At 52.0% G+C, this 24,932-nt stretch overlaps 7 protein-coding genes across 7 annotated transcripts; 4 read left to right on the top strand and 3 right to left on the bottom strand.

Moving 5' to 3' along the window:
• Nucleotides 1-537: 537 nt before the first annotated feature.
• On the bottom strand, nucleotides 538-1,779 carry N7473_012434 (uncharacterized protein; the record flags this gene model as incomplete). The annotated part of the gene is made up of 6 exons (XM_057158373.1): nucleotides 538-622; nucleotides 683-750; nucleotides 803-924; nucleotides 1,103-1,153; nucleotides 1,316-1,426; nucleotides 1,767-1,779. The coding sequence occupies 6 exons, from the start codon at nucleotides 1,777-1,779 to the stop codon at nucleotides 538-540; spliced, it is 450 nt and encodes a 149-aa protein (XP_057002327.1).
• A 1,565-nt stretch (nucleotides 1,780-3,344) lies between these two features.
• Nucleotides 3,345-5,575, bottom strand: N7473_012433 (uncharacterized protein; the record flags this gene model as incomplete). Its single annotated transcript, XM_057158372.1, has 2 exons — nucleotides 3,345-5,147; nucleotides 5,237-5,575. 2 exons carry the CDS (start codon nucleotides 5,573-5,575, stop codon nucleotides 3,345-3,347), a joined length of 2,142 nt encoding a protein of 713 aa, XP_057002326.1.
• A 4,900-nt stretch (nucleotides 5,576-10,475) lies between these two features.
• N7473_012432 (uncharacterized protein) lies at nucleotides 10,476-11,594 on the top strand (the record flags this gene model as incomplete). Its single annotated transcript, XM_057158371.1, has 2 exons — nucleotides 10,476-10,691; nucleotides 10,758-11,594. 2 exons carry the CDS (start codon nucleotides 10,476-10,478, stop codon nucleotides 11,592-11,594), a joined length of 1,053 nt encoding a protein of 350 aa, XP_057002325.1.
• A 607-nt stretch (nucleotides 11,595-12,201) lies between these two features.
• On the bottom strand, nucleotides 12,202-13,206 carry N7473_012431 (ribulose-phosphate 3-epimerase RPE1; the record flags this gene model as incomplete). Its single annotated transcript, XM_057158370.1, has 3 exons — nucleotides 12,202-12,474; nucleotides 12,622-12,873; nucleotides 12,964-13,206. 3 exons carry the CDS (start codon nucleotides 13,204-13,206, stop codon nucleotides 12,202-12,204), a joined length of 768 nt encoding a protein of 255 aa, XP_057002324.1.
• Nucleotides 13,207-17,299: 4,093 nt separating this feature from the next.
• N7473_012430 (uncharacterized protein) lies at nucleotides 17,300-20,320 on the top strand (the record flags this gene model as incomplete). Its single annotated transcript, XM_057158369.1, has 1 exon — nucleotides 17,300-20,320. The coding sequence occupies one exon, from the start codon at nucleotides 17,300-17,302 to the stop codon at nucleotides 20,318-20,320; it is 3,021 nt and encodes a 1,006-aa protein (XP_057002323.1).
• A 530-nt stretch (nucleotides 20,321-20,850) lies between these two features.
• On the top strand, nucleotides 20,851-21,362 carry N7473_012429 (Sm-like protein LSM2; the record flags this gene model as incomplete). The annotated part of the gene is made up of 3 exons (XM_057158368.1): nucleotides 20,851-20,864; nucleotides 20,930-21,180; nucleotides 21,331-21,362. The coding sequence occupies 3 exons, from the start codon at nucleotides 20,851-20,853 to the stop codon at nucleotides 21,360-21,362; spliced, it is 297 nt and encodes a 98-aa protein (XP_057002322.1).
• A 695-nt stretch (nucleotides 21,363-22,057) lies between these two features.
• On the top strand, nucleotides 22,058-24,606 carry N7473_012428 (DNA cross-link repair protein PSO2; the record flags this gene model as incomplete). Its single annotated transcript, XM_057158367.1, has 2 exons — nucleotides 22,058-23,566; nucleotides 23,629-24,606. 2 exons carry the CDS (start codon nucleotides 22,058-22,060, stop codon nucleotides 24,604-24,606), a joined length of 2,487 nt encoding a protein of 828 aa, XP_057002321.1.
• Between the last annotated feature and the right edge of the window lie 326 nt (nucleotides 24,607-24,932).

The raw sequence follows: 24,932 nt of genomic DNA, 5'->3' as shown, positions 1-24,932 counted from the left end.
TAGCGGCTGAATTTTAAAACAGACAGGTGATGGAAGAAATCGAAAAGGCCGAACGGACCGTGAATAGTTGGCTATGAGAATGTACCTTTCGATTTGCAATATAAACTGCTCGAATACGACCTTTTCACGGCCTCGAAATTCCAGCAGCTTTTTGAGAGACTCCCACACTGCCACAATTCGGCCTAAATTGTACAAGATATATGGTGTTCCCGTAGATAACGGACTTTGTTTCCATTCATATGATCGGTCAAATCAACTGCAACACAGGTCATACCACAAATGCAGATACGATCCAACAAAAAAATTCAGGTTAGCTAAAATTTGATAAATGAAAACATGGGCTCAAGGAGATGATATCTCGCAAAGATATCACTTGAAAGAGGCTTAATTTGACACAAAGAGAATATTTGCGATCCAAAGATCCAACGAGTGGGGGAAAGAATCAGTCCCAGAACCCTGCCGGGCGAGTCTTTAGGTTTCGAACGCCATGAAGAAGAAGAAAAAAAAGAGTTTCGTCGAGGTCATTGGTCAGGGTGTTTAGCACATCTCACAGCACTCGATGCAGTCGGCGCAGCACTCGCAGCCCTCTTCGCAGACGAAACAACAGCACAGAGTGGCCAAGCTGGAAAGGAAATATATAAATCAGCAATGGATCAACAATAGATTTCGCATATGAACTTACCAAGCGCCGAGGCAGCCCTTGTCACTGGATTTCTGCTGGGGCTGGGGTTGGGGCTGCTGGTATTGCATCTAGAAGTTCATCAGTGCATGTTTCTTGCGTAATAGGAGAGGGAACACGTACACCACCCTGGGGAGGGGGGCCACCGTAACCCTGCTGGGGAGGATAACCCTGGGGAGGGTAGCCGCCCTGCTGAGGGGGGGTAATATTCGCCGGGGGGAGGACCGTAACCGGGCTGCTGGTAGCTGTATTCGATCGACGTCAGATTCCAACCATATTATGAGAAATCCAATCCCATCAAATCATATATTCCAAATCCACTCCCATCGCCGATGCGCTCAAGCAGCGGTGTGATATCCGGGAAATCGACAATCGGCGACTGCATCGGATATTGAGGACAAGGCAGAGCAATGGGAAACTCACGCGTTGGGAGGGTACTGGTGCTGCTGGTAAGACATGGCTGCGGTATTGGATCTGGAAATGGAAAAAGAAGTAATCAGCGACAAGCTTCGAGGTAATGCGACAACAATGAATCCAGCGAGGAACAAAACAAGGCCCGACCGAGGTCAATTGCAGTCAGGCAGGGTAAAGCCGTAAGACGTATAGCGAGAAAGCGGGCAAGGGGAAAGCACTCACCGAGTCGATCGGAAGGATAAAGTTCAGCTGAGGGAGTCTGGAAAGCTTGTCGCTGACGGCAGGGATGAGCGAAATGAAGTGACGGAGTGAGGTTGCGGGCCTCAGGGGTGTCTTATGAAGAGGGTGAGGTTTCTGGAGAAGGGGAAAGAGGAGAGAGGGAAGGATGACGAGGACAAGAGGAGATGAAGAGGAGACAAGGTTTACCGAGTGGTGGTGGTGGTGGACTTACTGGACAGCAGGGCGGGATTATTTAACGAGGAAACAGACAGAGAGAGTTCAACAAGAGAGGAACAAGAGTTAACAAAGTTCAAATTGGAAGTTACGGACGAGTTATGGTTATGTATTACACACTTTACTTGTTGTACCCGCGGTACTGCAGTTGTACCGATTCCCTAAATAGCTTGGCAGCAGCAGGCCAAGCCGAATTTAGTCACAGGGCTGAGAAACGTACAGAAAGTGTACATACAGAGTACGAACTATCCAGTAGTATCGGAAGTTAGCTATGCTAGTAATTCCGATACTCAAGTCCCTGCTTTTACAGGGTAATTAAAGTGAACATCTAGAATCAATGAATAGGCTTCTGGAAAAAGATGGAAGAGCAGAGGTACACTACTTACACAATCAACGCCTTACTCATAGTGCTAGCCATATCAGGTATGAGCATACAGTTGTCCGATAGCCCTAGCAGAAGGAGTTTTATTCTAAGGCCATAATCATGAACCCTACAGAATATAACAAGAATACATGAACAAGCTAATATGCCCTGCCTATGCACCTAGCCCTTCACCGAGTTGGTTTGCTAGACATACTGTACCAAAATGTAACAAAACCCCCGTAATACCCAATACCAACCTCCGTCTTAGCCACACTTTCCCAACTCCTCACCTCTCCAGCCATCCAACTCTCTCATCCTCTTCCAGCCCTACCAGTGACTACCACTCACTAACGCAGTCAGCCACACTTCACCCTCCACATCCCCCATCTTATTGGAGCCAACATCATCTTCCCTCCAGCCACCGTGTCACCCCCTATTCCCCACTACCCATCACCCACGAATCACAGTAAACTACACCGGTCGAACCGGAAGATCGGATGGTTCTTGCTGTGTTCACCGCCTGTATTTACTGTACTAGCGTACGGTATTGCTGCTGCCTGTGTCTCACTCACTCTTTGAGTCCAGGCTTGGTTGAGGTACAGGATGCACTACGATGGAGTGCCTCTATTTCTGGGTGCAACCCTGTGCCTGTGCCACACATGCCCTGCCTGGCCCCGATAATTCCTGGAAAGTGGAAAGTGGCCCCCATTTTACTCGTCTGTCAGGTAATGGTCAAGTCATTAATCTATGCCAGGGTCATTAGCTACAGGCGCATCGACGTGCCCGCCCTTTCGTCAATCGTGTCAGTACGGGGGTAGAGGGGGCCATGCAGGTGAAGTGCTTGCTTGGGGGTTGTTGGTTGTTTGGAGATTGTCTGTCCTCAGGCCACATAGACCCTGAGATGGACCCCAAATATACCGCAGGTTCCATAAGAAACCCCCCACGGCCCCCAAGAATCAGCCCAAAAACAAGCTTCAAAAAACAAAAATAACCTCGGACATGCCAAAGTCAAAAAGAAAAAAAGGCAAACGCATATTCCAGGCGCCAACCAAAACTGCTCAAATCAAATCAAACCAGTCGATTGTCCCGTGTTAGGCGCCAGCCTTAACAACTTGAAACGGGCACCACAAAGCTGCACAACCCCTGAAACGAACTCCTCGATCCAGGATCCAATCCAGTCTCGACTCCCATATATCCAGTAACCAATTCAATCAACACAATGCCAATTCCTCCCAATCCCAGTCCCAATCCATATACACGACGCACAGCCACACAATGCATAAATTACACACACAAACCCAAACAAGCACAACAAAAACACAGGGCCAAACCCCGTGGTCAAATATCAATGCAAAATCAAAAATGAATCAAAAATGAATCAAAAATCAAGAATCAAAAACACTGTCGATAAGAAACGGGGGAGACTACGATCGCTCACATGACATATGTCTCCATCTCCGCCGGGATCTGCTGACTGTCCACATAGAACGGTGTCTCCAGCGTGGCGTCGAGGTCGAAACTGGCCGACATTCCCGGGAAGCCCTCGTACTCATGGCCATGGCCATGACCGTGCATGGGTGTCGGGTCCATCCCATACGAGCTGCCCATGCTCATACTCATGCTCATGCCAACACCCATACCCATACTCATCGGGCCACTGGCATCTCCAGGTCCAGGTGGGGGCACACTGCCCTTGCTATCGGACGGTAAACTCCCAGCACACTCCTCCAGACCGTCAGCGCCGAAGGTATCGACCGAGTGCTCATCTGCTCTCTCGATCGTCTCCCGCATCCAGAGCTTCAGCACCTCCATCGGCGGCTGGTTGCCACCGCCCTTGCCGCCTCGTTTCTCACTGTCCTTGCCGCGACCCCCGCGTCCGCGCTGACAGGGGTGGAAGTGCGTGCGTCGCAAGTGCGCGGCGGCATTATAGTTTGCACCGTATTTCTTGCCGTTTCGGCAGGCTTTGCAGTTGGCGAGGAACGTCTTGTCGGGCGAGATATCCACGCAGACCCAGACTTTGCGTACCTGGGCGTGCACACGATCGATGTGTCGACGTAGCTCGTGCTCTCCGTGGAAGCCATCTGGTTGATCGTTGCACAGGCGGCAGTATGTCTTTGCTTTGGGTGGGCGCTGCACAGATGCTTTGGGGATTGCGGCGACTTCCTTGGTGGTGCCGTCGGCGGAGGAGATGCGAATCATGCGGTTCGGGTCGCTGGGATCGGGTTGCAGGTGGGCTTTATCCTGAGATTCCCGCTTGGGTGCGATAGGTCGTGCGCCGTGGGCGATTTGCTCTTGGGTACGGCGAGCAGCACGGGATGGAGCTGCCGTGGCGGAAGAGTTGCTCTCGGTTGAAATGGACGGCTTCATGTCGACGGCCCCCGGCGTGGAGAGGGGGGTGACCGGCGTGGTAGGGTTCATACTGGTTGGCACATGCTGCGGCCGGAACGGCGTTGCTGACGGGGCAGAGGTGGAGAATGAGGAAGGGTAGGAGAAAGGGAAGGATGCGTTGGGATCTAAGTCAGGATACAGTGAAGAAGGGAAGGACTCTTGGTAGGGGAGTCCGGAGGTGGATGTGGGCACCCACTCCGGAGGGATGGGGTACGCCGGTTCCAGATCCGCGTGAGATGCCGCTTGATCGAAGCCAAAGTTGTTGAATCCCCCGATGATGGTGTCGGTGGTCCCACTCCGGGTCATCTCGACCGCGGCCGCCGGAGATACATCGGCCATGGGAGATGGCTGTCCAGAATGTGGATTTGGCAGAGGTGCCAGTCCGTTTGATCCAAGATTTGCCAGCCCAAGAGTCAACGCAGAGGTGGTGTTGGGGATCGGAGTGGCGGATGCAACACCGGGACCAGAGCCGTAGAATGGGGCCTGGTTGATGTTGCAGTCGTCCAAGTGTTTCGCAAACTCGGATGGCGAGTATTCGTTGACCATCTCATCGACATGATCCAGATGCAGAGGTTGCTGCGGTTGTTGCTGGGTCCGGGTCGGGCCGAAGGATTGTCGTTTCCCCATGACCGGTCCGGCTGGCGGATGCCAGTGAGAGACGGGGATTTGTTGGCTTTGGGAACGAACCATTCCCAAACCCATCGCTTCCCTACCTCCCACGGGGCCCTTCACGGGGGAGTGTCGATAGGATCCTTGCCCGGACAAGGACGCACCTTTCCGGTATGTCTCCGCCGAGGAAGTTTGGGAGATGGTACGTCGGAGGTCGGCGGCCATTGGGAGATCCGGGGTCTGCCAATTGTCAATCCAGTGACGGTGGAAGAGGGAGAGGAGGAGGAAAAGGGGAATGGCGGGAGCAAAGTAACCAAGGTCACACATACGGTGGCTCGCCGTTTCGCCTGAGGAGGACCAGAACCAGAACCAAAACCAGTAGAAGCAGAGGAGGCGGAGGCAGCATCGGCTGTCGGGAGGGTCCGTGGAGTCGCATCCTGTCGAGTTCGTTTCCCTGAGGTCCCCGAATGCCCTCCTGTGCGAGGGAGGACCTGTGGTGGAACGGGGTTATTCTCGATAGCCGGGATAAACCGAGTAAGTTGCTGTGTCCAGAGCTGATGGCGTTGGGGTTCCGGGAGGTGGGCATGTCGAACCAAAAAAGCTTCGCGATAGGAGGTCATGGCCCGAGTGAACAGTTGTTCATCGTCGTCGGCCGGATGTAGAGCCATGGTGAAAGAGTGTACCAGAAGTAAAAAGGGGGGGGGGATCACCTCAGCCGAGGATGAACCTGTGGGATCAGTAGAGCAAGAGAGCGAGCGATGAAAGTAGTAGACAGTAGAGTAGACCCGATTAAAAAGGGAGTGGGTCAAATAGAGAGAGGTAGACAAGTAGACTGATTGTAAGTGTTAGCGCGTGTTCCGGTGAAAAAAAGAGAAGAACTAAAGAAGTATACAGGGAGTATACTGTGAATGGCGGGGAAAAGGAAGAGCATACCGGGGGGAGATCTTATCAAGTGGTCGGGGGTGGATCTCTTCGGTGTGGAGGAGGAGAGGGGAAGATCGAATCGATAGAAGAAAAAAAAACGAAGGATCGAATGATCCGAAGTCGAGGTAACTATAACTAGTAACGAGGCGTCGGGCCACTAACAGGAGTGGATGGAAGGTGGAATTAATAAAAAAGGGACTGCGATATACAGGAGGATGGAGTTGGAATTGGGCAGGAAGATGAAAAAGAGGGAAGAAAAAATAATGGGAGGAAGATTTTGGAAGCAGCCGATTATTCTTGGGAAAAGACAAAAGTCCCACTTTGGTGATGGGATGGGATGAGAGAAGGAGTGAGGAAGAGAAGATGGATGGAGGAAGGAAGTTCATCCACTTGGGGAGAACAACGAAGAGAGAATCTCCACTGAAGAGACAATACGAGGACACACCCGCTAGAGACCAAGCTTAGTACAACCTGCTATACTCGGCACCCACTCCATATTGCAATCTAGTACATAGTATAATAAGTTCAATGATGACCCTCTTCCATCCCGTGTTATTGACGGTGACTCTCTTCTCCGAATCACTTTTGAACGGTCTGGACCCGTCGATGAGACTTCCCCTGTCAGTCAGTTCTCCATCATCTTTTTCATGGTGGATGCTAGTGTGCCAGCCTACCAAAACTAACGAAATCTATCGATGTCATCGATCGATTGGATAACTGATCGGGTCCAGGGGAGGATCACAGCCTCAATAGAATCTGTTTGCGATGGGCTGCACTTGTAAGTTGTGGCTGACCTGGTTGGTGGAGGGGGGAAGTGCAGCTGCACCCAACTTGGGACCCAAGAGGGGAGGACTCAAGCACCACTGGGAAAAGTGAGGCAGCGAACCGGATCGCCCCGAGTCAGTTTCCGACCGTCCCAGATGACACGGGGATGGTTGGATCTTGTTAGAGGGCAGTTTGAAGGGGGTGAGTAATAATCATGATGGCAGAGGAGAGGCTCGCTCTCGAAACATGCTAACATTAACATGTGTATGACCCCTCGAGTCGATGATTATATTATCATACTGAAGTTATTCCTCCTCTAGGTACGGATTCGTGCCCCAGTATACCCACCCGACTCCATAGTTCTCCATTGACGGAGTATACAACTCAGAAACTAGTATATCCAAGTCCCCTTCTTTCCTCTTTGAACAACCTCCTCCCCTGCACTAACATGATCAAATCATCCAGCCAGTTCTATCCTAATCCTTCGCGCCTACGGCGGGTGCCCGATAGATTCTACTACTCCGTAGTCCAACCTCCTTCATCAGCTCACACCCTCCACTTTAAAAAACTAGAAAATGAGAAAGAAAGCCCATGTATCAAACTAGTCAGCTAGCGAGGGAGACAACGAGTCTCTCTCCCCGCCTCAACATCTGCCACGTTGTCGCCCATCTGCAACTGGAGCAACAGTTGGGCCCCGGTGACCCATGGCGGGTGCCCAGCGCCCAAAGCCCACGCCCAAACTGGTCCAGAAGGTAGAATGTGGAGGTGGGAGGTGGGGATAGACTCGAGACTTGTCTGTATAGGTATATAATGATTTGCTCGTGGGATAGTCTGTAGTAGTAACTATTGTAGTCCGCAATTTCTAGTTGAGGAGTTGAAGACGGTGAGTTTGCCTGGTTAACTAGTGCAGTGGAACTAGCATGTAGGAACCATGGTCAGAGCCCGCGATTCCCGCCAGCGAACCATGGCTCGAGAGTTACTTACTGTAGTTTACATGCATGCATTCAAATTTGTATACATCCTCCTATCGTGGTTCTCTATTCTAGATATCTATTTAAAACACTATAGTTAACGGTGCCTTGTCGAGTCTCAAAAAAAACCTATTACTATGATCCAACTATGGAGAGGGTCTCCAGCTGGTTTGGTTTGTTCAGGGGAAAACGGGGATTTAGCCCAGGACGATCACCACACTAGTGACTCTGGCACGGGGGGCTCTCTTTTCCATATTGATTCTGGACTGTCAACTTGCACGGAGCACCCCGCAGCTTACCGTCAATGATTGATTTTTCTATATGAGCCCCCTGTCTACGGAGTACGTGATTCGAATCTCCCCGATAGATCTCTGCACGTCGAATCCTCCTACTCAGCAATCTTGAAGGATTCGGGAACCCCCAAAACGCGATTGCCGCCGCGTTTCAAGGCTCTCAATGGCTGGTCTGTTTATAGGTGGAAGAGTATGCAAGTATATGCACTCTGCTACTCTGTATGCATCATTTAACCATCACCAAGGGGTTGAGGCCGCCCTGATCGACGTGATGGATTTCACCCGGGTTCTCCTGTGATCCCGCCGATCCCCCAATAATAAATTCTCCAGAGAGCTAGTCCGTTCTGGACAGATGGGATGAATCTTTAACTAACTCGATGTGCTGACGATGCCTTGTTGACCCCGTGACCCGGTTTGTACGACCAGTCGAATCGCAGTATTGGGAGTGCATTCTGAGGTATCATACATCATGCTGTCACGGCATGGGGTACGGCACTCTTGACAATAATATGTCATCCTACATGTGTGCTATTTACAAATTACACTGTGCAACACACTCTGTTTCTAAAGGGAGTTTCACTTCCAATATCTGGAACTCGGTGATGGGTTGAGGGGAGACGCTGCTTAAAGTTTCAGGCTCGACACACCTACAGCTTCTCTCGTGCAGGAGTCAGGGACAGAAGTACGATGTGAAGCCAGCGGAAACTCACTCGAGGCTTGTCATTTTACGATTTGACGATGCGAGTCTGAGGGTGAATTTGATCGTAAGAGTGATTGGCCCTTGCAATTACCGCGCAGTGAGGGCAGTCCTATCATATCGTGTCTTCCTCGCTGTCTACATCTGCGGAGTCCAAGCTCCTAGCCACTTCCCCAGCTAACCTACAATATCATCTGGGACAACGGGCCAGTTCCAATGCACCAGCTCCCGAGCCATGCGCCCGTGACAACCTTGCCAAGGTGCCTGTGCTTGTCTTCCGACTAGTCAAGTTCCAACCACACCCCCAGCGATCCGTGCTATAGAACAACCCGCACCCTCCTCTCCAATAAGCCCTCCGTCAGACTTGCGGTGAACGTTAGGCTGTCGAGGCCCGATACCACACAGACAGAACACCCTCATCGATCTCCATCATCGCAATGCCATAGTCATAGCCATGTCATAGTCAAGGTCTCGTGCTCTATCTTCGTCTCACCATCCATGACGATGCAGCTTTCTTGATCGAGGCGCAGATGGCGCATCACGAGTAACCCCCCGAAAAGGGGAGCTGGGAGCTGGTAGTCTTTATTAGGCCTCTTCGCGCATCCATAAGCAATGAGAGCTCTGCAAACGCGGCCGCTCAGCCTCATTACCCGGGGATGAAGGGTTATGCATGCTGTGGCTGCTGCAGGGCTTTTCGTCAGCCTCCGGCAGGCGGATTGGAAACTTTGCTGGTTGTTGGGATGGGTCTAGCATGGGGTTATGGTCACACGGTCGTCGCGTGGTTTCTTTGCCGCGCAGGACGTTTGCTGTGCTGCAGGCTGAAGTGTAAGGATGGGTGTGAGCTTGGACTTGGATGAGACCTTGGATGCGTATGTTGACTTTCAGGGCCTGACTTTCTTTCATACCCTATTCTTGCCACCAGATGACAGAGACGGAGAGATGGCAGACTCCAGATCATGAACAGATCGATACCTATCTCAGCATCTATTCCACTCGGAGCGCGGTTCTTAGTCCGCGCTGCACTTGATGGCGAGAGCAGCTAGGCTGTGCTGCTCAGCTGCTCTCTCTATCGTCAGGTTCCTATTTGGGCAGCATTGAGCTTCGTCAATGATCAGTCGTCCGTGTAAACAGGTCAGAACCTGGCCAGCCAAGACGCCAATGCGATCAGGCCAGCTTCAGACTGACAGAGTTCTTCAGTGTTCCAACAGTCGTCATGGTGCAGGATTAAGCATCTAAGTCGAAGACGGCAACTAACCCTATCTGAAGACCATGAATACTAATCTCCAGCCTGAATCCCCGAGCTCTCCATCCTGTGGCCACACGAACGACCTCAACCATAACCACACCTTCGGGTCCGCTCATCCAAGGATATGTCAAGTGGAGATTCGTAGTAACATTGGCGGTACACATTCGCGTGGAAGGGTTTGGCTGACGTCAAGTTGCCATGGGCGGCGACTGGGGAGGGAACATGCTAGAGATGTGGAGATGGTATAAAAGGTTGGTGGCACCTTTCAGGGCTGAAATCACTACGTAATTTGGCTGAGATATTGTCAGTAGTGTAGACATACCCGCGACGCCATCACCTTGTAGAGGGTACCCTTCTAGTTATTGTACTAGTAGGCAATTATTGTTTCTACTTCCTGATAGTAAAATAGGTCTACTCTACGGAGTAAGTGCACTTCTTTACTCCCCTGTGCCGATCACCCTCAATCACGTGACCCTCCCACGTCATCGGCCCAAACAATCCCAAGCAGTTTCAAGTGATCGGGTGTCTCCATCAAACCTGTAACTCCTTTTTGACTCCTATTTGGAGAGCCTGAGCCCCTATTTCCCGGCGATAGAGCTTTGTCTCTTACCATTCTCTTCTCTTCTCTCTCTACCATCTACCAACTATCTAACCATCTCCTATCTACCCACCATGTCCGACTCAACCCTTTATCTCTACACCTCCCTAACGGCGGGGTCCTCGCACATTGTCACCGCGACCGCCCGGATTGAAACGATCCTCAAGGCGAACAAACTGCCCTTCCGTGCTATTGACGTTGCCACGGATGAAGTTGCCCGTAAGCTCTGGGGTCGCCGGTCCAAGGGCAAGAAGTTGCCCGGTCTGGTGAAGTATGGGAATATCGTCGGGGTATGTAGCCCTCTCCCCCTTTAGCTTATGCTTGCAGCAGTATCAACTAACTCCACCTTCCTGCAGGACCTTGAAGAAATCGAAGAGTGGAATGAATTCGGCGAACTGCGCATGATCGTCAACAGCGTCCAAGATCTGGACGGTATGCCAGCTACCAGCAATTCTCTTCCCGTAGTCGAATCCCCCGCGCCAGCACCCACCACCCCCAAACCCTCCACGATCAAAATCCAAAGCCCACCCGCGATCAAACCAGAGGACAAAAAGGATGAATCAGCCGTCCTTGCCCTCCGCCAGGCAAGCTCCGAAGCCGCCAACAAAGCCATTAGCAAAGCGGACGAGAAAAAAGACGTCACCAAGAAAGACGCCGAAACCAAAGCCGAAGAACAAGCTCCAACACCTGACCCTCCCTCCTCCACCTCTCCCACCATAAAAGCCCACCGCGGCTCCGTCGCCCCCGAACTCCCCGACATCACCCCCGACTCCTCCAACGCCCCCAAGCGACCCCCCTTGATCCCCGAAGTAGCGGCCGTGTCATCGGCGAATTTCCGCGTCGAGAATGCGGAGGAATTGGGTCTTGTGGAACATCATCGCGGGTCGATTATTTCTGGCGGCGATAATGCGGATAGGGATAGTGTTGTGACGGAGATTCGGCAGAGTATTTCGGGGGCGGAGGGGCCGGGGGGTTCGTTGGATGCGTTGAGGAAGGAGGCGGCGGAGAGACCGAGGGATGAGAGTATTGTTGAGGAGGTTGCTGGTGTGGAGGAGAATGAGGATGTGAGGGATGAAGTTAAGGAGGACGCGGAGGAGGAGAAGAAAGATGTCCCCTCCGAGTCCAAGGAGAAGTCTACTACTACGGCGCAAGATACCAAGGTTGCGGTGGAGACCAGCGCTTCGAAGGAGTAGACGTCCAGGCTGTTTACGACCATTGATGAATCTGTACAGAGGAGTGCTCCCCCTTTTTGCCCACGTCGATTCTTGCCAGCACTGTTTATGATACCAGGTCCTGTTTCAGTCCTAGCAAGCAATGCCACATCGCTTCCAGCAAGTTCTACTTTGCAACTCATTGTAGAGTTCAGCTGCATCTAGCTTCCCCGGACAACCAATTCAACCAATCTCATTGGTCAGCGTGAAAGAAGTATATGTCAAATGCCATTCATAGCTCATCATTACAAACAGTACACAAGAATAAGCCCCCCTCAATCGGGCAAAATAGACCCCCTCCATGGAAAAATATGCACTCAAAAGGGGGACTGTCCAAAATAAGAAACCCCGTGCAAGAATCGCATCGCGCAAGTCGAGAAGAAAAGACATCAAACACCGTAACCCCTTTTGTGAAATGGTACTGTAGTTGAAAGTGACAATCCGTGGAGGGCGTGCAGTCTCGTCCCGCTTCGGTCTCCACCGAGCGAGAATTGACCCTTGATCAACGGGTCGTGAGCACGTATGAATTTGAATTGGGGAGTGTTCGGATCGGGTCAGCCGGTCCCTCGGTTTATTGCTATCCCAACATCTATGCCTTAGACTGACCCCGTCGCTTCTGAACGGCTTCGCGCAGCTTCAGAATGACGTCAGCTGGATCCGCCGCGCCAAAAACCGCTGAACCGGCCACAATCACGTTGGCGCCTGCTTCAGCCGCCTGGTCAATTGTGCCCAGGCCGAGACCACCATCGACTTCGATGTTCAACTCGGGATACCGTGCGCGCAGGGCGGACACCTTGGGCAGCTCGGAGGCCATGAATTTCTGGCCACCGAAACCGGGGTGTACTGTCATGACGAGAACCATCTGCCGGGAGAAGCTGCCGTTAGCGTGAAGCCGTGCCTTAAGGGGAGAGAAAAGTTCCGGGGGTCATGCGTGTGCAGAACGGGTTTTGCTGCGGGCGTGTGTAGTCCGGGGGAAAAGCTTCCTGCGGAGAGCTCGGGTTTAACTCACATCTGGGCGTTCGGTGTGATCAGGGCTGTCGAGAATATCCCAGAGGACATCGACCGGGGTATCCGGCTTGATTGCAATACCGGCCTGCATGCCCTCCTCGTGGATATACTTGATCAATGCGCGCGGGCTGGTCCGTTCTGTGGTAGTCTTATCGGTGGGATCGGTCGCGGCGACGGAGGACACGGCCGCCTCGTAGTGGAAGCAGTACAAGTCGCAGCCGGCTTTTTGGAACTCTTTTACCCATTTGTGAGGCTAGAAACGCGGGGAAAGGAAGGTATGCGATCAGCGGGAGCTTCTTTTGGGTCACGCGATTGGGGATTTCTCGGACGAGACGAGACATACCTCCATGATCATCATGTGGCAGTCGAAGGTACCCTTAGAGCCGGGCTCGAGTGGTCGGTCGACACAGCCGCGGATCTGAGAGACGACGGGGCATCCGATGGTCATGTTGGGGACGAAGTGGCCATCCATGATGTCGACATGGAGCCAGTCGGCGCCTTGCTCCATCTTCTTCGCGCAATCATGGCCGAGGTTTGCAAAGTCGGCACTGAGAATGGACGGGGCAATGATGGCGGGCGGCGACATTGTGAGTGATTGGAGAGGATGATGGGGGAGGGAGAAGAGGAGGAATTAGTCGAAGGAATAGGATGAAGAAAGGAAGAAGAAAGATGGAGGTGAGGGGAAAGGAATGGAGGGGGGAGAGCCGGATAAAAAGATAAGTTAAAGGTGAAAGTAGGTCACGATGGGGACCAATTGAACTAGCTAAGCTTAGTACCAAATATGAAGTCGCGACTCTTCTCCTCCTCTTCCGGTCTTGACCCCAGTATTATTCCTTCTATCGTGTTTAGTTTACATCAGGCTGAGTGGCGACCCAAAGGTGGATATGCCGGGTTCACCGAAAGATGGGCCCCTTGTTGTACAAAATTAACAAGTTGAGAGCATACGACCTGTTTCTTTTTCGATTTGACGTGATATCAACGAAATAGGGTCTTGGCATTGATCATTTCTGTCTTTTCTTGATATATCCTTACAGCAGGGATTCCATCATTGTCTACTCTCTTACTCTCCTTTACTCTCACTAAAAAAAAAGTCTTCGCGATGATGCAAACGGCCCCGATAAGGGCTCCGCGTCTCACGTGGGCCCTGCCAATCTTCGATCTTCACTGCAATCAGGACCCTCTCTGTTGCACTAGTCTACTTAAGTCCAACAGGTTGATCCACTCAGAGCGCAGAACTCAACGTGTCGAGGCTCCATTTTCACAGCTTCCGGTGATTCTCACCATGGTGTCGCAAGTCCACCGTAGGGTGGTACAGTCTGGATGGGCGGCCCCTGATAAATCACCACTGATCTGCTGGATTACCTGATCGGGTCATTCCGATGCCATATTCCACCCCAACGGAGTACGGAGGACCGGTACAATAATAATACCTAACAATCTTCCGCCTGACAGTACCAGAAAATTCAACCAAGTCGGCTGACCTGGAGCTCGGACAGGGGGTCTGGCTGGGCCGTCGACAGGGGGTTGTTAAACTGGTCTGTGATCTTAAGGTTATTTGGAGGGGGGATTAACCATAGAGGGTTCTCGAAGCTCCTTCGGACTTGCTGGGCGCCTTCATCCGCCAATCATCGTGGTTCTGGGGTGTTTAGCTATGGCTTGGCTCCGAGGAAAGATTACAAAGAGGTCATCTATCCTGGTCCCAACGAGATGAACCAACAGACATACTATAACTAGAGCCTTTCAACCCTCGACAGCATAGTATTGCTATGGTCTATCACCATTCGCTGGTTGCATCCCCTGGTCTTTGATCCAACCAGTTTCTATACTATCAAAAACCAGCTTGGATTGACAAGCAAACCAGCTCAATACCCTCTTCGGCATCAAAACCCGGGCAATGACAAGCCAGGCAAATGAACACCCGGATGAACCATATTGCTACAACTGACCACTACTACTACTCGCCTATACATGTGCTCCAAATCATCCGAAGATGATTACTTCAATAGCCGCCCAAATAGTCAATCAATAACAAAGCGGGGGGAAGCACCCAACGTCCAACAGTAAGAACAAGTCTGTGCACCCCCACGGCGCACTGTGATCCGACCCGGACGGGCCCGTCCCCATTACTCTGCTGTACTAGTTACTCAACAGGGCCACGCAAAAATGATTTCATTATTGGGGTTGAAAAAGGATTGTTGCTTCCGTTACTCGCTAGCAATTTCCTTGTTATGTTATGGCGGGTTTGGGCGCTGGTGTACGCAGGAGACTACGCCACGGAAGGAGGGGTAAATAGTCATGGAGGGGTCGAGGTGATAAGATTGTATACAACTTGTATACACTCTCGGTCTCTATCCAACTGGACAGTCAACAATATTCAATCACAATAATCAAGACTAGTCATAATCCATGAATTATCACATCTAGTCAATCACAATGTGGATCTTTTGAGGTCATCGAAATATCCCCCGACTAACCCTCTTCCTTGCACAATAATGGCGTCAACAGCTGATGATCGCCCTGCCTCAACTTGTCAATTTCGAGGGCTATGCAGTACTATTTAGGCATATCCCTGGTAAGGCGCTAATCTGAATGAATCCACTTGTAAGCCCCACGGCGTGTCAGAAGCAATGGCTAGCCCCCGTGTCCCGCTACGGCAGGTGTTGCAGGAAGCGCTCTTGGGTCATGGGTGATCTCGGGATTTCAATTTTCTACAGAGCGTCAAAATAAGTGGATCTGCGTCGGACGTCGGACATTGATGTAGGAGACATCCCCGTAGTGTCGAGATCCATGAAGTCTATGCAGAGATGATGCAACGGAGATAGAAGTTACAGAACTCATCTTGTCCAATTGACGTGAGGTCTTCCTCGTTGCTTCAACTATGGTACTATAGAAGTGAGGAGATATTTATTGTGAGCCTATATACCTATCAGATGGACACTCCAAAATACTCGAAAGTACTCTATTGATTCGATTGTGCATAGATGAAAGCCATTAGAAGCTGCCAAACATGAGAACTCCAGTTTGAGAGTATCTGGGTAAAGATGAACCCGGAAGAGGAGTCATTCATTCAATGCAGGCAGATTTTCTACTTGCTGTCCATTCTAGCGCTATACCTTTGACAATCGCATCAGTCCTTCTCAAGCCCATAGATCACGGCTGGGGCCCTTTTCCAGCTGATCTCATTTCTGTATACTCGGTGCCTGACGATTGATCACGGTCCGACCCTGAAGAACTCTATATGACCTCTCAGCACCAATCTTCATCCCGGATTTCGTGCGCAATCTTATTTCCCAGCCATGGCTCTTGGAATGAGTCAAAAGGGTTTCGGGACTATTGGAGTTTGAAACTAAGACTGTCGAATCGCAGTGCTTGGGCTGGTTGCACATCGGTCTCCCTCACGAGCGATGCCTTACTATCGAGCCGACTAGATCAGGCACTTATTAACTTAATTATGCGCCCTCAAGTCTCTTGTACCAGCTGTCTTAACTCTAATAGGTGGATAGGCAGGGCATTATTGAAAAACAGTGGTGGTCAAGGATGCAACTCTGCAGTAAATTAGGTTCAATTAATCAAAGTTCTAAAATTAATCCAGGCTAATCCTGCACGCTGTGGTGTCTGCAAATTAGGACTGGTTCTGGGGCTAATTGGCCTTACGGAGTACTTACCCCTCTTTTGATGCTGTGAAAGTGGGGTGATCATTACTCAACTTCTCGAGTACATACGTCATGCAGGGTTAATTACCCTGCTTTTAGTGATATTGCGGTGTTTTCACTGGTGATATCGAGGGTAAATCGCAGTCACACGGGTGACGGGCCGATGCGGGGGCCACGACAAATGCCCGTTAATCACACCGGAAGAGGCAATGCTGCAGTTCCCTTGACCACTTAATTGATGCTAAGTTTAGCCCGCCCGGCGCCTACACGCGATCGCTGACTGGCTGCTGTCATCTCAGTGACTGACCCCCCTGTCACCCACCAGCGGTTCGTCACAATTTGGGCCAAGCTGATTCGCTCCGCCAAGCATCAGGCCTACAATTTGTTTCTCTTGACAGTCCTCGTGAGTGACATTTTCCTGCCCTTCAGAGGGCGCGATCAGGCAAAGAATTATGGCTGGGCGATGCGCCCATTTCCCAACGAACCAATGACCGTCGATCATTCACTCGACTCGACTGCGGGTTGGTGGACTAGTCGTGCCCAATCTTGCAGTAGCTCGGTGGACTGACTTTGCGAAATGGGCTGGGAAACAGGGATTGAGCTCTCCTCCGCACATCCCCCTCAGGGCGGATAGGCGCCCGGGATGGAGGCTGGTGATGGAAGAGAGTGGGAAAGTGTGTATATACAGTATATAGTCCTGGTTCGTGGCGGAGCGTCCTCGCTCGCGTCTGTTATTTCGTCATCTCGCTGTTTTCCTTTATTTCTGTTCCTGGCCTCATGCTCTGGCAGCTGTGGCTAGTTTTCTGTCTTTCTCTTCTCGTTACTATTCGCATTCGATTTCCTACGATTTCCAAATTGATCTGATCATATCGCTACTGGACCCGTTGACCGGTGTCGATGCCGTTTATTACTACGACTAATACTACTTTGAGATACCCATAGAACGTCGTGTTACTGGAGAACACTCATACGCTCTCGAGATTCAAACAACATCAGCACATCTAACTGCGGATAAGGGAGGAAAAGATGGCCGATACACTTCGCCTTCCCACTGCACGATGTCCGCCTCTTCGGCAGGCCCGAGGCACCAAGCTTAATACCATAATGGAAGATACTCGCGAGTCGCAATTCTCACCAAAGGGCGCCGGTAGCCCTCCGTTCTCGAGACCAAACCTGCCCAGTCCCAAGTTGACCCTCAAGACAAGCGGACTATCAGTACCGACTCATGCTCGATTGGCCCGGTTGATGTCGCCGCTCTCGGCAGGGACAACATCCTCCTGTTCGGACCACGAATGGCAGCAACAGATGCAAGGGTTCGACGATTTGTACGATGCCTCGGACGATGACAATTCCACCGAGATCAGCGACTCGTGTTTCTCGGCACCGGGAACCCAACGCTCCAGCTTGGTGACACCAATCACGAGGAATTCGGTCACTTCCACCGGCAGTCGTGGGAGTCGCAAAAGTAGAGGTGGACTGACTCTTGACATTCCTTCCTCCACAGACTGGCCCTCTCTCCGAGGTACTTGTAAGAGTTCGCCCATTCCTCCAACGCCTCCGTCCAGGCTTCCAGTCTCTCCCGTAGCACTCTCCATGCTCGGTCGAGCTGTACCAGCATCATACGCTCCGCCCTCCTTGGATGGCAGTATCTCCTCCGATCAGGAATCAAATCTCAGTGCGCTGGCCACTCCAGATACGCATTCGCTTCCTGATACCAACTGGGATGCACCGGATGTCCACGTTCGTCCCGATCTGGATGGGAGTGATGCGGAGGATCTAGGGAATGACGAGAGCCGTGTCGACCTCCAGGCTGTCTCGTTTACTATTGAAAGCCCACAGAGTGACTGGCGCAATGTCCTTGGACGCTTCCCTACACTGCCCACGGCTCTGCAAAACACCTCGACATCCTCGCTGGGATATGAGGCTGAGGTCCCTTATGATGATCCATCCCGCGGGTCGACTCCATCGGATGAAGGACTCTACCTACCGGATGGTGCTCTGGCCATGCTGCAGCATATCCCATTGGATCGCACACCCGAAACTTGGTCCGAGACGTCGGGGGACGATGAGATGTGGCAGCTTCAACCTGCTCCACAGAGCCGGCCCCGAAGTGCCGATGGAGTCACGCCGGCATCGGACTTGTCGGGTTACAGCTTCAGCGAGCTAAGCATTCCATCACCTGGCGGTTTTTTTGCCTCGTTGGCGCCGCGTGCTCGTCACACATGGTCGATCCCGAATGACAACCTTCCACCGACGTCTGCCGTAGCTGAGGGTTTCTATAACCTTCCGTTTCTCCGAGACCAAGGAGAAGTAGTTGAGCAGGTCATTGAATGGCCTGACCGTGTACAAGAGGATGATCCTGATACTGCGATCCGCGACGAGGATGGCCCGCCTACTGCCATTCGACTGCCATGTGACACGCCTACTCGACCTCTCACACGGCAAGGCACCCACAGCCCTGTGAGTGCAACCTTCGAGGCCGTCCAGGAGATCACCCAACCCGGTAACGTGTACGAGTATGACGAGCTCTATGACAATGAGCTGCAAGTGCGTGCTGCAGCAAGTCTCGACAGAACCAGTGTATGGCTCACAGCGCAGGCAACCTACCTATCCGCTCTGAATGAGACCAATCCCATCAACGAGATTGATTCAAAGGCAAACTCTAATGTTGGAGACAAGTCACCTGATCAAGAAGAAGACATCGATGCAGCGCCAAAGAAGGCCGTTCGGTTTGCCGAAGGTGTTCCCGAATCGCTCAGCCCTCGTCCACCCGTGTTCGCCAGCAGGGACTCTATCTACTGGCGAGGGTTCCAGTCCATTCGACAGCGCTCAAACACAGCCGACGGCTTCCTTCACCGCAACATGCGCTTCGATGCGATTCAGTCCTTCCGACTCGGATTGATGGATATGCACCTTAACAGTTTGATGGGTAAATACGAGCTTGTCCTTCCAGAGCGGCCCGCATACAAGGGCCCATTCTCCCAGGCTCCCCGCAACTCGATCATCACCTCTGTGTTGGCTGAGAAAGCACAGTTCTCCAAGCTTGAGAAGGAGCAGCTAGTCCTTGCCCAGCTTTGTCAACCCATGTGGGCCATGGACGCGCTTCGATGCCTAAACGGTGGCAAGTTGCTCACGAGCCCGGTCGAGAAGCGAGCTACTCGAACCCGCAAGACGCCTCAGAGTCAGGATGGACAGAAGCCACGTGCAGTGCGCATTCTCGATCTTGGCGGTCATGCTTCTTGCGAATGGGGCTGGCACGCTGCGCAAGAGTTCCCGCACGCAAAGGTCTACTCTGTCGTCAATCAGACGCAAGCTGTCAACAGCGCTATCAAGGGCCCGCCCAACCACCGCGTGGTCTCGGTTGAACGCCTTTGGGAGCTGCCGTTCGGTAATAACAAGTTTGATGTTATCACCACGCGTTCTTTGCATGCTTTGTTGAAGACTGAATGTCCATCCGGGCTTAATCAGGACGAGTACGACTTGGTTCTGAAGGAGTGTCGCCGGTGCCTCAAGCCCGGTGGATACCTCGAGTTCATGGTGCTAGACGCCGAGATCTCCCGCGCGGGCCCATATGGCTCAGCATCGTCGGTCGAGTTTGCCTACAATCTTCGCACGCGCGGGTACGACCCTGTCGCCTCCAAGAGCTTCCTCGCTCGTCTGCGGCAGGGTGGGTACGTCAACATCAAGCGCGCTTGGATGTTCTTGCCCATGGGCATAGAGCCCATTGAACCTCTACCCCCAAGGGAGACGCCGGCACCACGGGTTCCGAGCCAGATTGAAGAGTACGAAGCCGTGCAGGGACCGATTGGCAGCACGGCCGACATCGCCAGTATCACGGGGATTTTGGGTGGTTGGATGTGGGAGCAGTGGCTGGTCCGCTTGCGGGCTGAGATGGGTCATGACCGAAGCAAGTTGCTTGATGGAGTGGGAGCATTGTTTGATGAGGGGAGAAAGAATGGAGCAGGCTGGACCTGCTTGTCTGGATGGGCGATGAAGCCGAAGCCTGTGAAACAGATGGTTCAGCACCGAAGAACCGTGTCGACCTGAGTTTTCATGCGGAGGTTGATTTTGATATCCATGTTGATAGTCTACCTATATGTGCCCGGGTGGCCAGCCCATTTAATGTAATGCGAGATGAGAGATGCCAACTAAGCTCGTCGTGAAGCTGTAATGATAGCGGCAGCTGCCTGGTATATATCGCAATGTAAGTGTAATCAGTACAACCAGGATATCCTGGCGACAGCAAGTCATCGGGCATTGTGATTAATCACCAATCTGCCCTTCGTTGGAATTTTCAATGAATTCTAGAATTTCTCTTGATTTCGTGACTGTTGGGTGAATGTGATCTCTTGTCTCTTCTCCGCCATCCTGGGTGATCCTCTCACGTGACCATCCTCATCACAGCTCCAGACCTCCACAGCATCGCCCGCTCTGTCACTCGCGAACTTCTGCGGCTTCTAACTGCGACCTCCCATTCTGAACTCAAGCGCGGTAGTCGAACTCAACGCTCCTTCCCACTCCTGCAATCTCCAATCTCTAATCGCCAACCCACCCCCTCCACGCCCTACCCCGCCATCATGCTTTTCTTCAGGTATCGCCGAACTCCATTGCGCCGTCGATCAACCCCGATCAGTACTGATAGCGTGTCTTTTACAGTTTCTTCAAGACCCTTACCAACCAGACGGTTACCATCGAGCTTAAGAATGACATCCGCATCCGTGGAATCCTCAAGTCGGTCGATCAGTACCTGAACATCAAGCTGGATGATATCGAAGTGCTGGACCTCGACAAGTACCCTCACTTGTCCTCCGTTAAGAGCATGTTCATTCGTGGAAGTGTGGTGCGCTATGTCATGCTGCCCCGGTCGGAGGTTGACGTGGGTTTGTTGGAGGATGCTACAAGGCGAGGTGAGTGATGCGCCCCGATCTGCCTCGTTGTAGGAGGGTGGGATGTGCTCTGGGAATTACGTCTTTCTATCAAAGACATTTCCGGATACTTCTTGTCTTCATATTGCGCTAGAATGACCGGATCTTGCTAACCAGCTATATATCATACAGAGGCTGCCAACCAGGTTGGCAAGACCCGGTAAACCATATCCCGATACCATCACCCCACATCGAAAGTCATATATCCATCCTCGTTAATGCCTCGACGTTTTTTTCTCATGTTATGATGTTCCCCCGGAACGAGCCAATACGGGGGCAAATCGCGCGGCTTGAAATGTACAAAAAGCTAGCGCAATGGTGGGAATGCAGAGCAATATTTCCACACGAAGAGAAGAGGTCTCGTCTATGATCTAGCATTGCTCCACCGTAAACGAATGGCGTTTGAAGAGGGAGGCCTCCAATCTAAGCGGCCTTGGCCGTGTGCTGCCAAAAGCGATATCCTGGGACGACGGCCTCAGTCTCCACTAGCATTGTGTTGCTTATTGCGAGTATGCTCAATGCGCTTGCAATCAATCAGATCCATTTTTAGGCTCTGCAGCTTCCTTTTTTCTTTTGTTGCACCTGTAGCTCTGTATGGAATAGATATCCCATTTGACTGTGTAATGTTCACGTGACTTCGTGTCGCGATGCCCGCGCGGTTCGTCTTCGGACGCATCGGGTGGCGCCCCAGCAATCCCTGCTTTCGTGTGGATAATGAACAGCATTCTGTACATATTCATGCAACGGTACTTGTCCATATCATCGCCCACCGTCTCGCACGCCATCATTAGGGCTTCCCTAGAAACCTGACCCCGATCCCCTCAGCCTACCCACCTTCGCCTTGACTCCTCCGCGGGCAATGGCAGGATCGTTTGCTAAGAAGGCGTCCACGCCATCCAAGGGCCCCGCGTCAGCGACCAAATCGTCTTCAGCGAAAGGAAACAGAAGTATTTTGAATTTCTTTCAGAAGACAGACGCACCAGCTGGGGCCACCTCCCGCCAGCCACGCATTACGCAATTCGTTGGATCGTCAAGATCGCCGATTACTGGGCGTAGTACCCCGAAATTGCAGCATGGAAATAGTTTGAAGAGTGATACATCCGAGGGCCTGTTTTTGGAGGACAAGAAGGGATTGGCAAAGGTCGAACGGGAACGGACGGCCGTGACGATCGACTTGACTGAGAGGGCCCGATCACGGACACCGGAAGACATCTGGGGTGAAAGCGAGGATTTCTTGGACCCGGAGGGCTCTCGATACAGTGAGAATGGCCAGTCCGTTAAGCGTCGAAAGGTGGAGTCACCGGATGCTTCAAATGACGATGAAGAAGCAAACGATCCGCCAATGCCAGTCAAACCCGCCCCGGCCAAAAAATCCAACAGTGGACCATTTATCGATGAATCAGACAGCGAAGATGACATGGAAGCATACCGGGAACAAGAAGAGACCTCGCATACGATTGACACGACTAATACCGACCAACGCCCCTCACTTGACGACGAATCGAGTACAAAACCTCTTGCCGCTCAGCGCCCGCTGGCACCACTGGTAAGAGACGCCACGAATGATGCCAATGATGATGAACTCGCGAATTTTGACGATATTGAAGACGGCGATGAGCTTGTAGGGGAGGAGTTTCGAGATGGACCATGGGACGACCAAGAAGATGAAGAAGGACAAAACACCGACTTTGGCATGATGCCTAACGGCCTCAATGATTCAACTTATTTCGATGCCGAGCCCGAGGGAGTCAGCACTTGCCCAATATGTCAGAGAGCGCTGGCAGGCTTCAGCGAGACGGAACTCTCGGTACACGTCAACGATTGTCTGGACGGCAAGTCCTCGGATTCGCCTGCGACTAGTACGATCGACTCGGTACCGATAGTACCGGCATCAGACACTAAGAAAGAAGAGACTTCGGGTAAAGGTTTGACACGCTTTGAACGGGCTGCCATCGCTCGACCTCCGCAGGGCGACCCATACTCCAAAAATACCCCCGGCACGCGATCCGCTTTCTCCAAGATGATGGCTGGAAACGCCGAAGATACAGCCTGGGCAGCTGCCGCCGCAAACGAAGTTTCCTCTCGCGGGAAGCAGGCCTACCAGCGGACTTGTCCGTTCTACAAGATCATGCCGGGTTTCTCGATCTGCGTGGATGCCTTTCGCTACGGGGCGGTTGAGGGATGCAATGCCTATTTCCTCAGCCACTTCCACAGTGATCATTATATTGGACTGACCAAATCCTGGTGTCATGGTCCCATTTATTGTAGTCGGCCAACGGGTAACCTGGTCCGACAGCAACTTCGCGTGGACCCTAAATGGATCGTGGATATTGATTTCGAGACGACGACCGAGGTGCCGGACACGGGGGTGTGCAGGTCACGATGCTACATGCGAACCATTGTCCCGGAAGCTCGTTGTTTCTCTTTGAGAAGAGCTTTGGTAGTGGTCCCAAAGCTCGACGGCAGCGCATTCTTCATTGTGGTGATTTCCGAGCATCCCCAACTCATGTGCAACATCCTCTCCTACGACCTGACCCTATCAACCCGGTCACTGGCCAGCCGCGACAACAACGAATTGATACGTGCTATCTCGATACGACCTATCTCAATCCCAAGTACGCCTTCCCCAGTCAGGAGGATGTGATCACGGCCTGCTCAGAGCTCTGCGTCCGACTCAACGAGGAATCTGGCGTGGGGAGTGAGCTGGGAAAAACGAATGGTGGTAGTCTCATGAACAAGTTTTTCTCCTCTATAACCAAAAGCGATTCAGCCTCGGAGCAGTCATCTTCGAATGGAGGTCGACTATTAGTGGTCATTGGCACGTACAGTATCGGTAAAGAGCGAATTTGCATGGGCATCGCGCGAGCACTGGGATCAAAGATATTCGCGAACCCTCAAAAACAGCGCATCTGTGCCTGTTTAGAGGACCCCGAGCTATCGGCCCTGCTCACGACCGATCCCTGGGAGGCACAAGTCCATATGCAAACACTGTTTGAGATCCGGGCCGATACTCTGGCCGATTATCTGGACACCTTGAAACCCCATTTCTCCCGAGTGGTTGGCTTCCGACCCACTGGCTGGTCGTACCGACCACCTGCCGGACGCATGCTGGATAATCCCCCAGTGCCGACAGTGCTGCGTGGCGAACACTGGAGGACTCCGTTTACGGCGCAACATTTGATCCCACAGCGCGGAAGCACGCGGGAGAGTGCCTGTTTCGGAGTGCCCTATAGTGAGCATAGCTCGTTTCGCGAGTTGACGATGTTTTGCTGTGCGCTGCGGATTGGCCGGGTCATTCCCACGGTGAATGTTGGAAGTCAGAAGAGTCGGGATCAGATGAAGGCGTGGATTGAGCGGTGGGAGGGTGAGAAGAAGCGGAATGGGCTGTTTCCTGCGGCAGAGTGGTAGAGCATCGGGTCGATGTGTGGTCTTACAAGCGTTGCATAGCATATTAGCATATTGTGTATACATGATAGCATCTTCCGTGCCTAGAGAGGGCATAATGAGCATCTGCATGGTTATTCGAGTGTTTGCGATTCTGTGTAACAATTGCAATGATATGTAGGTCATTGTCCTGCTGTTGTACAACAGTTACTATGAGTCGGAAATTATCTCCTTTATCCTATGAAATCTCTATTCTCACTCTTCTTATTCTCTGTAGAACATTAGATCATTCCTTGCAGACGTCCATCACGTGGTATTCTTCTTCCCCCCACACTTCTTCTTCTCCCAAC

This window comes from Penicillium subrubescens, assembly GCF_028828155.1.
Source record: "Penicillium subrubescens strain IBT 31985 chromosome Unknown utg000011l_segment0_segment0, whole genome shotgun sequence".
NCBI classification, from domain to species: Eukaryota; Fungi; Ascomycota; class Eurotiomycetes; order Eurotiales; family Aspergillaceae; genus Penicillium; species Penicillium subrubescens.
Note: the sequence above shows the minus strand (reverse complement) of the source record. Positions and strands in the feature narration are given on the sequence as shown.